General features: G+C 39.5%; 1 protein-coding gene across 5 annotated transcripts in view; it reads left to right on the plus strand.

Annotated features, from left to right (window-relative positions):
- Positions 1-233: 233 nt before the first annotated feature.
- Positions 234-16,760, plus strand: part of map3k4 (mitogen-activated protein kinase kinase kinase 4) — a 70,272-nt gene continuing 53,745 nt past the window's right edge. The window contains exons 1-2 of one of the 5 annotated variants that reach the window (XM_047152430.2): positions 843-1,267; positions 2,151-2,299. In XM_047152430.2, coding sequence (XP_047008386.1) covers positions 2,190-2,299 — 110 coding nt within the window. In that variant the 5' untranslated portion in view covers positions 843-1,267; positions 2,151-2,189. Of the gene's footprint in view, positions 463-842; positions 1,268-2,150; positions 2,300-16,760 lie in introns of those variants that run through there. The other 4 variants (XM_017461478.3, XM_017461481.3, XM_047152431.2 and 1 more) reach the window with 4 other exon arrangements.

The following is a 16,760-nucleotide window of genomic DNA, read 5'->3' on the forward strand; positions in this document are numbered from 1 at the left end:
TATAACACTGTACACCAGAGTTCTTCTAGACTATCTTTACTCTAATTGCACAAGTGCATTCATTCATTCATTCATTCTCACTAACCATTTTATCCTGGAAAAGTACAACTTAATTCATTATTATTTATTTATTAGAAAACATTCCTCTGCAACTTGTATAATTCTGGGGTTAGTCTGTCGCCTATCTTTAAGGCTTTCTGATGTACTGAACGAGTTGCCGTAGCAGCAGTGATTGGCACTCCCACATAGTCGTGGAAATATGGCGTCAGGGTACGCACGGCCGAGCTTGAACTCTGCAGACGGATAGTGAAACTGCATTTCAGGGCCATCGAACAGCTCTGTACTTGCAAAGAGCAAATGTGGAATCGGTTATTTCGTTAGGGCAGGCATGTTGGAACCCATGCATAAGTAGCAAAAGGCATCGTGGCATCGGCCCGGTATGGAGCCTTCAGGACAAGGCAGGTAAGCGCAGGAGAGAAGCCAGTAGATTTGTGTTCACCCAGCCGGGACCTAAATCGTGCTAAATAGTGCTCCGGGCTAACAACATCGTGCTATAATGCAGGCGCGCCTGCGCAGTCGACTGAAACAACCTTCCTGCCATAAAGTGGTCTGAGCGCAGTGCACTTCAGCGAATTTTGCGTGAAAGTTGAAAACTTTTTTTTTCCATGCGAAAAATGGCTATTTAAAAAAAGAAAGAAAGACACATATGCGTATTGTGTTTTGAGTGTAATTTAAAAACTCGACGGAAGTGCCTTTGCTGTGAGGAAGGTAACATGCATTATCATGGTGTGGTCAGTCGAAGCTAGCTAGTTAGCACGAAATGACTTGTGCAGTTGAGTATGCTCTTGTCACTTTTTCTTTTTTCTTTTTTTACCCACCCACTGGCCTTATTTAGCTCGTGCAGGGGTTGTTTCCTGCAAAGCTGCTAAATGTTATCTGATTGCATGCAACCGTGTTTGCATAAACTTTTGCTGTGCGCGCGCGCGCGCGTGTCTTAAACAATTCCTGCTTTACGTTAAAGCGCAACGAAAATTCTGGTTTATTTTTCTCTCTATAACTCTTCTTCTAAAACACAAGAGCTCCGACAGCAGAGTTTTGCTAAATGTGCTGTGACTCAGACAACCACACGCTGGCAATGGCCTCTGGAAATGTGCACGTTTCCTTGAATCCCCCAGTTTGCGGTTTGTCCATAGATTTGATGTCGTAATTCCTGCTCTGAAACATACTCACGTGCTGTGTATTCATTGATACCGGTTCGGTTTAAAATGTAAGTAGCTCGTGCTTGAGCGATACCTATTCTATTTATTAATGCTTGTGAAAAGGTTTATTATGATTTTTTTTATTGAAATAATGGGATTGCTTAACACTACCCAGCACGTTTTGTTTGTTTGCTCTTTCCTGCTGTGCATGCATGTCGACTTTCAGAACAGTTCTCATGCAAATCAGATGGGTTTTATTTACTTATCTGATTGTGCTTGTGTACTGGACAGTAAGTGACATGTCAACATGTCAATACTGGACTGTGTAAAGCCAGCCAGACAGGTAAAGCAAGGTTTATGTGCTGCAAGATGTTATATTGATTCTTGTTATTTAAAAAAAAACAACCACCACCAAACAAACCCACCACCATCAGTTTTGTTTGTTGTAGAAAGCACGACATGTTCAAGGACCCTTCTTTCTGAGTTTTTGTTTTAAAATCATAGAACGTGCTAAATATTTACAATAGTACCTTTTTTTTTTTTTTTAAATTTAGAAAATGAATTTAGCTTGCGAATCAGCAGCTCTGGACGAGCAGTCATGTGTTTTGCAGAATGTATTGTTCTCGTTTTATTTATTGTATCAAGCTTCATATTGCCTCAGTGACTGTCGTATCGCCAGGGTGTATAAAGATAAAATGCTAAAAGTAATCCGCATTAACACTGATCTCAAGAGATACGAAGATAACATGCGTATCAACTTTCATTTAGTGATGGTATTCTCTAACATGAATTAACACCCCCCCCAATAATTCCTTTGCGTGAGAGATGATGTCAGCCGCGCCTTCTGGTTGCTGAAACGTCTATAGTCCATAGTGATTTTATTTCATTTTTTTTTAACAGCTCATCAGAATTTGTTTTCTGACACGCTGCGTTGTGCTGTTTTTGTGACAGAATCAGAAAAGTGTTCATAAACACTATAGTTTTTACCACATGCTATTGATTCACACACCTATCCAAGCTAACAGAAGACGGTCGTGGTTACAGGCGGTTAGACTTGATGATGACTTGATTGGGGAGCTTCGTCTTTGCAGTCATCTTGGGTAAGCAGTTAACTCTCATATCAGTGTAGTTGACTTGCTAACGATGAATTCAACAGGATTATTTATCTGCTAGTTAGTTATCATGCCTAATTTATATTGCTTTAACACACTTGCGTAGCGTGCCTAAAATCTGCATCAAGAAACTGGCACTATCATGCTAGATAGCTAGTCCATGTTCTTACTGAGTAGTTGCCGCTGTGAAGAAAGTTAAAGTTAACTAAATGTTTCCAGGTTCAGGATTCACAGCAACGTCTTATCGTAAAACATTACTACTCGAACGTGCTCACAAACATTAAAGTTGTAACCATGAAAAGACTTGCGTGCTTTAAAATTCTCTTTGGTATAAGTACTTAGAGTTTCTATGAGATGTATTTATATTTGAAAGTGTTGAAAGGGAGCTGAATGGCACTTCCTGTCTTTTAGTGGTAATCCATATTAATAAATGCATAACATTTTAGCTAATCTCAAACCTAATATCCTTCCTAAATAAAATTGTTGATGGGTTCTTCGGTCAGATTAGAAAGGTACTGTCACGTCGCAAGCCTACCCGGGTCTTTTTGAAACCCGTTTGTGTGCATCTCTTTTTGTCTACAAACAGCAAAGGGGTCTATTGGTAATACTGTGGGGTTAAATAAAGAGGGTAACCTTAGTGCTCCAAAGGTGGCTATGTCTGTAGATTATTAGTGGGAATATTTAAGCATTCACTCCCCTTCGGTTTTTGTGTACTTTGTGTTAAAGATTTAATTTAAAGTGAAGTTAAAATGGCAAAGATGGTGTTTAAAATGGTGTTTAAAAAAAAAAATGTATTCAAAATTAAACTGAAATAACATTTCAGTATGTCTGTCTAAATTGTGCTCAGGTGCAGCTTGTTGGCTTTGCTTATCTTCAGATGTCTCTAGAACTTGACTGGTATACCTATGGCAAGTTAAGTTGATTTAAATGTAATTCAGAAAGGCACATTCCTATATGTGTGTCTGAGGTCCCACGATTCAAAGTGCATGTCAGACAAATCAAACCATTTATTAAAGCTCCATCATTGTAAAACAAAAGCAGATTTGAATCACCAGGACTCTGATTTCAGTTTATGATTTTTAATAAATTTGCACCAAAAAATCCCCTTCTTGCCATAACAGCCCCCACTCCTCTGGAAAGCATTTCTAGATGATTTTTAAGTGTGTCTGTGGTCATTTGTGCCCATTCAAGCAAAAGAGCATTGTGAGGTTGGCCACTGATGTTGATTGAGAAGCACTGATGCTGGATCACGATCAGCATTCCAGTTCATCCCAAAGATGTTCAGTGCAGTTGAGGTCAGGACTCTGGAGTTCGTGCACATCAAGCTCGTCAAACCACGTCTTTATGGACCTTGCATTGTGCATAGGGGCAGTGTCGTACTGGAACAGCGTGAAGGTCACAAAGCCGCAAAGGTGGAAGCATACAATTGTCGAAAATGTCTGTGTGCATTAATATTGCCTTTCGTTGGAACTAGCACGGCCTAGCACACACCCTGGAAAAACAGCCCCAGACCATTATCCCTGTTGGCTCTAGGGATTCCAGTAGGTAGCGTTCTCCTGGCATCAGCCAAACACAGATTCGTCCACCACAATGCCAAATAGTGAAGCGTGATTAATCATGCCAGTGAACAAATTTTCACTGCTCCAGAGCCCAGTGGTGGCATGTGTTACACCACTCCAGCCTAACTTACTTGTGGGAAAGGTGGCATCCTATAGCAGTGCCACGTTTAAGTCATTGTGCTCTTTAGTATGACCCATTTTGCCAGTGTTTTTCCATGGAGATTGCATGGCTATGTTTTTGATTTTATGTTAGCAGTTACCTGTTAGCAGTGAGTGTTTCTGAAACACATTAACTCAGTAATTACAGACTGACCGGTCGGACTTTGGCACCACATCGACTGGGCTGCTTCAGTCACTGTGGGACTCCTTGATTACAACCATGTTGAGCGTAGCCTTGATTTCATCCCGAACCACATTTTTTTGTGTTCAGTCAACTGGAATGGGTGGCCACGTACATCCACACCTGGAATAGTCTCAGTGTGGTGTTCACTGAGGTCTGTGTGACCAGATAGAGGTGAAAACACATGGGAAAATTCCTCCTGCACCCTGGCAATCTGTGCTCTCTAGGACGGTGAGAAGTGGTCTCCACAGGGGACCAGAGTGAATTGGGCCGAACTTTTTAGACCACACTTGCGTCTGGTCCCAGCTTCTCCATCTCAGGAACCACCATCACCAAAGCCTCAGGAACCGCCCCTCTCCATGGTTTCAGGATATTGATGTGGTCTATGTGAAGTGTATTGACTCTCTGTTCTCCTGATCTCGTAGTCGACTTCTCTGACTCGCTGTGTGATTTCAAAGGGTCCTTGCCACTTTGTGAGTAATTTAGAGCTCAACGTGGGTAGCAAAATGAGTACATTATCTCCTGGTGCAAATAGGCGTCCCTGAGTACCCCTGTTATACCACCGCGATTGACATTCTTGTTCCGGTAGCAAATTCTATTGTGTTAATTGCCCCATTCTGTGGAGTTTTGCTCTCAGGTCAAGAATGTATTGAATTTCATTTTCCCAGTCGTCCCCTTGTCCCAGTTTTGTTTAACGATGTACAAAAATTTGAATGGGGAAAACCCAGTGGAAAATGCAGGTGCAAATTGATTTAATCTTCAATAACATGTAAAGTTCTCTCTGTTGGTATCCTGACACAGGAGATAGCATTGAAGAGTGCCTCCACAACACTGCATGCTGAGATGTGCAGAGGCACTTCTATATCACATTGCGTAATCCACCAGGACTAACACAAAGCAGTATCCTCTTGTGCACCTTTCTAATGGCCCTGCGAGGTCCATAACAATTCTTTCAAAGGGCGCCTCGATTAATGGAAGCTGGCGAAATGGTGCCTTTGGCGTGTCCTGTGGATTCACCATCTTAGATTTTTGACATGCTACACACCACCGGAGAACATTTCCGCAAATATCCGGCCAATGGAAACAAGCCATACGATGGTTCAGTGTTTTATTCTGGCCTGGGGTTATGATGAGTTGCATGGAACAGAAGTTCCCTATGGCTCTTCGCGACTAGCAGCTGCATTGTCTCTACCCTAGTTTGAGTATCCATAATAATTGAAAAAATATGCATTAGGGTCTTGTTTTGTGACTGCTCCTAGGGGATATCCCAGAGGGGAATCCCTGTCAAGGGTGGAGCGGAAGAGCCTGTGTCTCCCTGATGCAGAGCTGATGTCGATGGCCACGGAACCGCCTCCTCAGCCAATGCTGCACATATTCTGCAACGTGCCTTGATGCTACCGGACCCATCCTCAAACATCTACTTAACTAATGTTTGAAAACCTGGACAGTTTGTCCAAAGAAATAGTGGATGAGTGAGGCGAGGATTAACTACCGCCTCCGTTTTATGCTTTTGCTTCCGGAATTTAATACTGACTGACACCAGAAGCTGTTCATGAACATCCCCATGCACACACCTTACCTTCACTAATTTCCCAATTCCCCATATTGAATCAGGCTTCGATGGACCAAGGCCTGATATGTACTCCATCGTATACTCATTGACATGCAATACGTGCCTGCTTGATCAGGGGAGCCTATGGCGTGTCAGGGATCCAATTCAGTATTCCCACTTCCATGAAGAAACACTGAGCCTGGAATGTCTGACTTTCCCTGCCAAGCCTGTGGACCTGCCCGACCTGCGAAACAGCGGGAGGAAATCTGGGGCGGACGGGCCCTGCACCTTGGTTCTGGGAAGTTGGGACTGGGGGACTGGATGGGGGGGGGCGATAAACAAGTAACCTCTGTCAGCTGCACGTCTTCAAGGTACACAGGCCTGTGGCACTGTACCCACTTTGCCGTTCTTGTTGGGAATCGAGCTTTTGCTCAAATTACTCCAGTACCACTAGCTCCATGATCTGGTCTGTGTCCCGCTTATCCTGCCAGCTCTCAGCCTGCTCCTATGCAAGGACTTTAAAGCGCAGTGGCTGCTCATGGCACAGGTCGAGGAGCGCCTGATGTTGGGTTTGGTGGAGGATCTCTTCTAGCCAGAATTATTCCACACCGGCATCAAAATACAACAAAAACTCACAGCGTTCGCATCGTCAGGTTCAAGTTCATGTTTCTTTGTGTGTGTTTTTGTGTGTGTTTTTGTGTGTCTCACAAGCTCTGCCAAGTCAAGTCTCTTGCTCAAGGGAGTCTCTGAAGGCACAAAAAAGACATACATAAGTAAACTCGGGCTAATAAGACACAGATGAGAATCATCACGCATTACCTGCCGGTTCGACCCACCTTCTCTATGTCCACAGCTGACACTCGACCGTGCCCCTACCGCCTTACTTAGTATGGTTGTTGACGATTATCCACTACCTCATCCAATTCCATTTTACTTTGTGTTTTTCACTTGTTTGCTTCAGTTTAAATGTAAATTCTACAGAAATCCATTGAAATAAAAAAAAAAACAGCTGCACATTTTATATGCTGTGCCCTTTTATTTACAGTCATAATTTACAAAATTGCCATGCAAAATAAAGCAGGCAGATTGCCACCATGCTTGACCATAGGTATGATGTGCTTTTTGTGGAATTCTATATTGTAACAGGACCCCTGTCTTCCAAACAGTTCAACTTTCAACTCATCAGTCCACAGAACATTCTCCCAAAAGGTTTGAGGATTATCAAGGTGTGTTTTGGCAAAATTCATACAAGCCTTAATGTTATTCTGGGTTAGCAGTGGTTTCACCTCGCCACTCTTCCATGGATGCCATTTTTGCCCAGTGTCTTTCTGATAGTGGAGTCATGAACAGTGACTTTTATAGATGCAACAGAGGCCTGTAGTTCCTTTGATGTTGTCCTTACCTCTTTTGTGACTTGTTGGATATATCAAAGTTTATAAGTGCAGAGAAGCCATTATGATGACAAGTAACTCTGTAAATCATCTGCTTCAACTTCCCGGTCTCACAAACCGCCATCTTTTATTGATCCCGCAAAATGGCCTAAACTTGCACCTGCTCCTGTAGACACAGCGGCTTCGCGCGGAGTAAATTAATAATAATGCTAACGCTACAAGGTGTGTTTCATTCAAACTTCTTTATTAAAAATTTCCTCACCAATCATAATCAAGAGCAGCAACTGTTCGGTCTGTAAACATACAGTACACTGCCGCTCTCCTTCACTAACTCTAATTCACTTCATTTAAACTCAGAGTTGCCAGATATCACTAGAAAAGTGAACTCCAGTTTCTATGTTTTGATTTAATCCCCCCAAAACATAATGTTATCAGCAGACATGGGACACTGTACTGGGGAAACCCATCTAAAACTGATAAACAAACAAAAATAAAACTACTAAAATGTAAAGACAGAAAATGTGCTTAGTTATAAATAAATCACTTAATATAAAAAAATAGATATAGTTTCGTAAAATATAAATAAAATGAGAAATGAAATAATGTTTAATTACTATAGGTTGCATTTAATCAGTTTGACATTAAGCTTAGTTCACTATTTCCTTTGAAGTCTATTAGCCTTTTTCCTAATATGGATCATTTTTCCATTAGTCTAGTTTTAATTAGGACTATTTATTGTTTTTAAGATATTTAAAAATAAATATTTCATGCTTGTTTATCAATTAACCAACAGTATTTCTCATTGCTATTATTTTAACTCAATTAACAGTGACCACGAGCAGAGAGCTTACATTTAACTGTTTATGACCTCCTGTTTAAAGTTTAAACAAAAAAAGATTGGTATCTGGATCGTATCGTCTGTAAAAATCCTGATCGGAGCGTCAGTAATGAACACCATTAAACTAAAGCGCTTTGCATCTGACGGGTAAATGAACTCACCCAATCACGTCCTATATGAGATTATTCGGATATATACACAATATATGCAGAGCGGTTCGAGAACTGACTCCAGCCCAGAACCATGACAGTGGAAAATGTCTAATAGTGTAGCTTTAAATATATTTAAGAGGAGCAGACTTCAAAGACTGAACATTGATGTTTATTGCATTTGTTTCCAAGGCGGAACAGGTTAACGGTTTTTTTCATACAGTCTGTAAAATGAACTGAAAATATTAAATTTAGTTTATCAGAAGGTAAATGAATGTGTCATGGCTCACACTATGTTCCTAAATTCTGTCATAATTGACCATCTCAAGTTTTCTCATGCCTACTTGTGTGTTATATTGTGGCATGAGAGAACCTAATAAATGTGCAATAAAAACGTTGTCACTAAAATCAAATAATAATCGTGATAAATAATCGAGATCTCAATATTGATCAAAAATAATCGGGATTATCATTTTGGCCATAATTGTGCAGCCCTACTTTACATATCCCGTGGCCAGGATTTGAAATTTGGTCTTCTGGCTCTCTGTCCCTCCTCTATCTGTCTCTTCACTGAGGCTGAGGCATCGAACATGGTGGTGGTGTTAAATTTCACGTTCAGCTCTGCCAAAACTGTAAGCCTTTTTTCTGCTGGTGGATCCACATTCACCAAATGATTGCCATCACCAACTCCATGAGTTACATTATCTATAATTTAAGGCGACTTGCAAAAGAAATGTGTTCTTTTCATCTTCTCTCTTCAGCTGTTTACATTTTGCATGCTAGTTAGCTCCCTGTCACGTGACAATGGAGCGCAGTGAAAGGGAGTGATTGACGGCTAATATTAATCAAACTAAAATCTGCATTAAAGTTAAGGATGTAAAGATGAAGTTTAATTGGTTATTAAATGTTTGATAGAACGGTGGAACAATCACTGTATGAGCTCACAGCAGGCACATACTGGGCAATAATTAGCGAACGTTTTGTAGAGAAATGAAAACGGGTTGCACCACAACAATTATTTGCACTCTCACAAATGCTCGTAAATATATTTTCAGGTCGCACAGATTAAATTTCGGGAGCACATGCGACCAAAATGTTTGCTATTTTGAGCATTGTAACAGCTCTCACTGTGGTCCTTTGGAGTCCCAGAGCCTTTGAAATAGCTTTGTAACCCTTCCCAGACTGATATATTTCAATCACCACCTCAAAAAATTTGAGTGGGCTGAGCTTTTTTTGAATCATAAACAATGCAAAACTGCATTTTATCTGTATAGAAATGTAAAAAATTATTGCTTTGAACAAAGGTTTAATGTTGTAAACAAAATGTGCTACAATTCTGTGAAAAAGTATTTGCCTGATTTCTTCTGTATTTGTGTACATTTCATACTAAATTGTTTCCGAAATTACAACAAAATAAAAATCTAAAATAAAACCAAGGCAACCTGAGTGATCACAAAGAACAGTTTTTAAATGATGGTTATTCATTGAAGCAAAAGACTTATCCAATGCCAACTGGCCCTGTGTGAAAATGTATTCCACAAAAAGCACGCCATACCTACGGTCAACATGGTGGGTGTAGTGTGATAGTGTGGGGATGCCTTGCTGCTTCAGGGCCTGGGCAACTTGCAATAATTTCTCTACCAGAAAATCTTAAAGGAGAATATCCGGTCTTCAGTCTGTAAATTGAAACTCAAGCGCAACTGGATTATGCAGCAAGACAATGATCCAAAGCATAGGAGTAAGTCATAGTCCTAAAAGTCAGCGAAGGACTGATCTTCAGTTATATGAAGTGTTTGGTTGCAGTTATTGCTGGCACAAACAGATTTTAACTTTAAGGGGGCTATTAGTTTTTCACATGGGTGTTGGATAACTATTTTTTTTTTTTTTTTTTTTTTTTTTGCTTCAATGAAAAAATAACGGTTTACTCATGTCGCCTTTTTATGTTTTATTTCATTTCAAGATCTAAAACTATGTAGTATATGAGCTGCACAAAAACAGAAGAAATCAGGAAATACTTTTTCACAGTACAGCATAGCTTAAATAAATAATTGATAAACCTTGAAGAGGTTGTTTTAGGAGTTGTAACCATATAACCTATAATTGGTGTTGGTTGTTGTGATCTATCTCATAGATCTAGATGTCTGTATATTTTAAATGTATGGGTTCGATGCATAATTAATGGGATCGCCCATTTCTACAACGCTCACAAGTTTTGCACCACAATTCATTGTCACGATGTATCGTTACACCCCTATAATATGTTTATATCAGGGATGGGCATTTAGGCAATAATTCAAACAGGTTTAGATGTTTTCAAGGCATTAGTTGAATATTATTTGGACAAACATGCATAAAAAATGGCATGTACAGTACCTTATGTAAGTAGTTATCTACGTTGAACTTTGCCACATTTTGTACTGTTCCAATGTGGAATTTAAATGGACTTAGTTGGGAGTTTTTCCACTTGATTTAACACAAGATGTCAAGCATTTTAAAGTGCAAAGTATTTTTTTGTGATGCAAAGCTTAATTAACAAAGCAGGCATTTGTTTGTTGTCTTCACCTCCTGGGTCAGTAACCAGTTATATCTGCAAGGCTTTTGGGATTTGTCTCCATCTGCTTTACATGTCTTAATTCTGATATTTTGCCCATTCATCTGGGAAGAATTGCTCAATCTCTGTCAGATTGGATGGAAAAGCAGGTTTCATGTCCATTCCCATTTACAGCATTTGGTAGACACCCTTATCCAGAGCGACTTACATTTGATCTCATTTATACAACTGAGCAGTTGAGAATTAAGGGCCTTGCTCAAGGGCCTAACAGTGGCAGCTTGGCAGTGCTGGGATTTGAACTCATGACCTGCCTATCAATAGTCCAACAACTTAACCACTGAGTTACCACTGTTCTTCATGTCTTGGAAGGATTCGACTATTAGACTAGGTCTGGGCTTTGACTGGGCTGTCCCAACACATTCAGGCTCTTGGTTTGGATTAGAGGTTGACCGATTAGTGGATTTTACTGATACCAATAAATAAGTTGAGTGGTACCTGCCGATAACTGATTAATCAAACGCTAGTTTTAAAATTTGACACTGAATGAAAACGGAAGACTCCAAGTAAAATGTCTGAACTTTATTACAAAAATACAGTACTGACTTGGAGTTGAAAATGTACTATACCTTTTTAAAATGAAATAAATATTAATATATTAACTATTAATGAATATTAAAGTAAATAAAAGATATACATCCAAAATGAATAAAAAACACTTCAAATAACATAAACTTTGTCAGTTTTTATTTCGCCTCTGAAGGACACACTATTTTATGATGACAGCAGCCCCTTTTGAGTCGCGACTGAAAAACGGTTAACCGATAGTTCCAGCAATCGTTTATAGGTGCCGAAAAATCGATCAGTCTACCTTGGATAATTATCCTGTTGGATTGTGAACCTCTGCTTCTTGTTCCATCTGCTTTTCTTGTATCTCTTGTAGCTGAATTTAACAACTGTTCAATGATTAAGATGAGTGCAAACAAAGATTATTAGTTGTGCTCTTGTCCTGTAATTTTTAATAAGATATTCATGGTGCACAAAGCAGGGACACCAGCAAGACTATTTATGACCGCATAACTAATAGAGAGAGCCATGAGGTAACAGACATGAGGGTACAGTGGGACATAAAGTGGCCAGCCACCCCACCATCAACAAACCAGAGTAAATGCATGAGGGTGGAACTCCATAGGGTTGGTTATTTATTTATTTATTTATTTATTTATTTATTTAAAATAAACAAACCATTGATAATTTTTTTTGGGAATGTTTTGATAGCTCTTGTGAGGTTAGCACAAGCATTCAGTGAAGGGAGCTGATGGCTGTGAAGTATGATCTGTGTAGATCGATTAGGTTTCTATCTTATTTATAGCAAATACATCATCAGTCATTTCATGACTTTGTGGGAGGTCTTGGCATGGCACACACACAAGGGCACATCTAGATATCCCAAAAATTCTAGCCCAGAGCAAGGCTTTGAAGTAAAGTGGATTGGTCATATGCTCAGTGATCGTAGCACCATATGTTTACTGACCATTAACAAAGCTGGAACACTATAAATTAATGGAGAATGCATAATAACAAAGTAAATGCAATAATTGCCAATAGTAATTATACATTATTGAGTCTCAGTGATGGGAGTGTGTGTTAATCAGGTAGTCCACACCTGATTCAGTAAATTAACATTCCTTCCTTGAATTGAAATGGGTGTGTTGGAACAGGGGAAACACTGAAATGTGCAAGACAGGGATTACTCCATTACCAGAGGCCTGTTTCATGAAGCGAGTTGAACAAATCCAGAGTTGCAGAGTATAGTTTGTGTTGAGAAACTCAAACAAATCCAACCCTGGTTAATTAAGGTTAACAGATTTCATGATGCTGGTTAGCAACTTTCTTAGTCAACCCAGGTTTTAACCCTGAGTCAATGTTTTACTCGGTGTGCGCATAAACATAAAAGCCAGACGTTGGCAGTAAACAGCCAATAGTGTTCAACGTGGAAGAAAGCAGGTGTGCATACTTCCAGTCGAAGAGCAAGAAAATATTATGTGGAAATATGAGGAATTTAAAAATACACTAACCACAAGAAAGGAAACACCTTTGTGGCTGTCAAAGCTCAGTAAAACTGCTGATTGTGTAAATGCGTAAGTTTAATTTTATAGACTCATAATGTGAATAAACGGATTGAAAAGTTATAACCCCAACATATTTCATTTAATGTATATAGAGAACCTTTTCTGTTACTGTATGAAAGTGTTTCTCATCCTGTGTGCAGATTTCCTATGGTGTTCCCCAGGGTTCCATTTTGGGTCCTCTTTTCTTTGTATATGCTTCCTCTAGGTTATATCATTGAGAGACACAACACATCGCATAATTTCCATGCCGATGACACTCAGCTTTATCTTCCTGTGAAAAATAATAGCTGCTCTGTGTCTAGGCTGTTTGACTGTCAGCATGACATTAAATGCTGGATGGAGATTAATTTTTTACAGCTAAACAACGATCAAACTGAAATAATTGTCTTTGGTCCATCAGCTCTGTCCTCTGACATGTCCGTGTGCTTGGGCCCCTCTCTTCTAATGAGCGTGAATGTGTCCAAAACCTTTGTCTCATTTTTGATTCCACACTGTGTTTTTATAAGCAGATTAGTGCTGTTGTAAAAAGCAGTTTCTATCCATTACAATCTATTGCTAGAAGCAAGATGATGCTCTCTAAGAAGGACTTCGAAACTGTTATTCTTGCATTTATAACATCTAGGTTGGACTATTGTAATGCGCTCTTTCTAGGTTTGCCTAGAACAGCTGTAGATCGTTTGCAGTTGCTACAAAATGAGGCAGCCAGATTACTGACTGGCAGTAAAAAACATGAGCACATTACACTTGTGCTCACTTCTCTTCACTGGTTATGGGTTAAGTACTGTGTTGATTTTGCTTTTTGTTTTTAAAGCCTTGCATGGGCTTGCTCTTCAGTATATTTGTGGTGATCTCACCCTGTACACTGCTCCAAGATCCCTTCAATCATCCAGTCAATGACTACTCTCAGTTCCTCGTTCACGTTTTAAGGCAAAAGGTGACAGGGCTTTCTTACATGGACAACAATAATCCGATATGAACCCGATTAAGACAATACTCTGATTAAGAAACTAGCATGTAAACAGAGATTGATGACCTTAATCCAACTAAAGTCATACTCGAAGTAAACACAAATCAAATTAAGACGTGGAGTATTCATGTTTTAGTCGCGTTATCGACGTGTATTACAGACATGTAAACACCTTAATCACACTAACGTTGTGTGGGCGTTTTCACTGCATTTTGCAACAGGGCACAATCACACACGGCAGTGCTCAACCGTTTTACAGCAAACGAGAGCACGGCTGCGTCCGAAACCACGTACTTGTATAGTAGGTGAAATGCACGTTTTTCTGCTACTATACAGTAGGTAAGTACGCGGTTTGGGACGCAGCCCATAGCTTCAAGCAGTCGTCTATTTAGACGTATAGCATTACAAATAATTAACTGCACTTGAAGCTTTTGTAAAATGTTTTAATTGAGTGTAAATTTTTCATTTGTCCTTTTTTTGGTTTTTGTCTAGTCCTTTAATTTGTTTAAATTCTGTTTTTATATTTCTTGTACAGCTCCTTGGTTTCAACATCTGTTGTGTTAAATGTGCTTTATAAATCAGTAAAATAAACTAATATAAATGTGAATTTTTGAATCAAGTAGTAATTTAAAAAAAAAATCTATTTGTGAAAATATATTTGGACAGGAATGATGCCACCGCATGAAAATATGTACCACTCGCAAACAACTGTACATACAGTTTGCAGTACAGTAAGCGTATGGCTTTGGCGTGTCAGATTTTTTATGTGCGCCTCAAGAAGCTGGTATAGATAAACTAATGAATTAAAAAGACTAGTATTTTAATACAATTATTTATATATAAAAAAAAAAAGGTCTTAAAATTGGTTTAAAAAATAAAAATTGTTTTTGGTAAAGTGCATCCTGGATTTGCGGTTTGGGCCCAGAATTTCCTTTTGGTGCATCATTATTATTTGACTCATCGGGACAAGGGAAACAAAAAAAAACACACAACATTTTAGCTTTTTATAAATTGCAGATAGCGCATTTAAAAGCACCTTGTGTTTCTTTCCTCCTTCTTGCTCCCAACTGTATCTGACAAATCTTTGAGGTCTTCAGACTAGTTGATTTTGACTGTTCCATTTATCTTGGCTGAAGGTTATAGGTGACCGTACCTTTGTAGTGGCTGCAGCAAGGTTGTGGGACAATCTCCTACTGTTCATCAGATGTGGTCCCTCTTAGGGATGTCACGATTCCAAAAATCTAGTAGTTGGCACCGATACCACCAAAAGTACACGATACTCGAAACCAAAGTCCCCCCCCAATTTAAAATAAAATTAAAAAATCCTGAAGGACATCCTCCTCTGGCTAATACTGGCGAGAGAGAGAGATATATATTTTAGTTATCAAACACTGTCTGACAATGACTAATAAAACATTGCTAAGTGCTAATAACAAGTGCTAAGGTGCACTCCTAAACGTGCCCGCCCGCGCACACACACACACACACACATGTATATACCCCCATACCCCTTGTACTCTGAATGCAAGCATATGTTTAAATTCACTGATATGGTGACAGGCCAAAAAGATTTATTAAAAGCATGAACATTTGAATAATTATTAGTGACTCTAGGCTACATTTAGCTGACAGGACACGGGGCTGGATGGCGATGCATGGTGGCCCATTAGGAGGTAGTTTATAACAGTGCAATGCGTTAGCGTCGTTAACAAATAACTGGCTATCGCTAACATTACACAGCGCATAACGTTAACTGGTTTCACGGCCACAATGCCAGCTGCCTCAAACAAACATAGCATAGGACCGTCTTTCAGGTGCTTCGCTAAACTCCAGTTATTTCCTCGCTTTGTTTGAAATGAGCGATAGCATCGATTGCACACCGGCAACCGCCTATGTTTTCTCTCAACGAGCTTTTCTCTCTGTCTCTTTACGAGTCTGGGCGGAGCTAAATTTCTGTAGTGTTTCGCTTGTGCTTATTGGTGTTTTTCTTCTTCTTCTTTACCACTTGTGGACCGACTAAAACACTTGCGCGTATTTGCTGCCCCCTTCAGTTCTGGAACTGAACTAACTAATTACTTCACTTAAGTTTCCTTGTTTTGTTTGGCAGCATAGACACATGGTTGAAAAGATGGAGGAGTTGTTGCCTGAAACATTAACACTGCTGGATTTTACAGCCAACAGTTGTTGCCAATCTTGCCTTTGCATATTTTGCAACACCCCAAAAAGTATGACGAAAACAATATAATGCAGGGAACGCACATGAACAGCACTGCAGCAGAAATGTAGCTAAAATAAATAAATGCGTTAAAAAAAAGGCACTTCTAATTTTACTCTAGGGTTTATTATTACTGGGCATATGAGTGGCATGAGAGAACTTGTGCACTCAAACTTTTTGCTGTGGATTTCTGGTTGTCAAGACGTATCAACAGGGTTTGTTTTAGTGCAGCAAAGTGTAATGTTCATTGGACATAATAACATTTAAAACCATATTCCTAATACAGGCTCTATGGTAACAATTTAGTATAAAAATTTAGGAGCACGGTTGAAGTTTAGGTTTTTTTTTTTTTTTTTTTAGAGATGGTAAGGTTAATGTGCCACAATTAGAGTTAGTGAAGAAGAGCGGCAGTGTACTGTATGTTTGCAGACTGAACAGTTGCTACTCTTGACTATGATTGGTAAGGAATTTTTTAATAAAGAAGTTTGAATGAAACCCACCTTGTAGCGTTAGCATTATTATTAATTTATTCCACGCGAAGCCGCTGTTTCTACACGAGCAGCTCACAGTAGCGGGATCAGGTCATTTTGGTGATCAATAAAAGATGGCGGTTGTGAGATCGGGAAGTTGAGAGAAGCAAATGATGTACAGAGTTACTCTTGTCAACATAATGGCTTCTCTGCAGTATTTCCACACTTGTTTGGTTGACTGAGGTGATGAAAAGCAGTGTGAAAGTAACTGTTGTGCGGTATAGATGC

The sequence above is a fragment of the Ictalurus punctatus genome, chromosome 29, assembly GCF_001660625.3.
Source record: "Ictalurus punctatus breed USDA103 chromosome 29, Coco_2.0, whole genome shotgun sequence".
NCBI classification, from domain to species: Eukaryota; Metazoa; Chordata; class Actinopteri; order Siluriformes; family Ictaluridae; genus Ictalurus; species Ictalurus punctatus.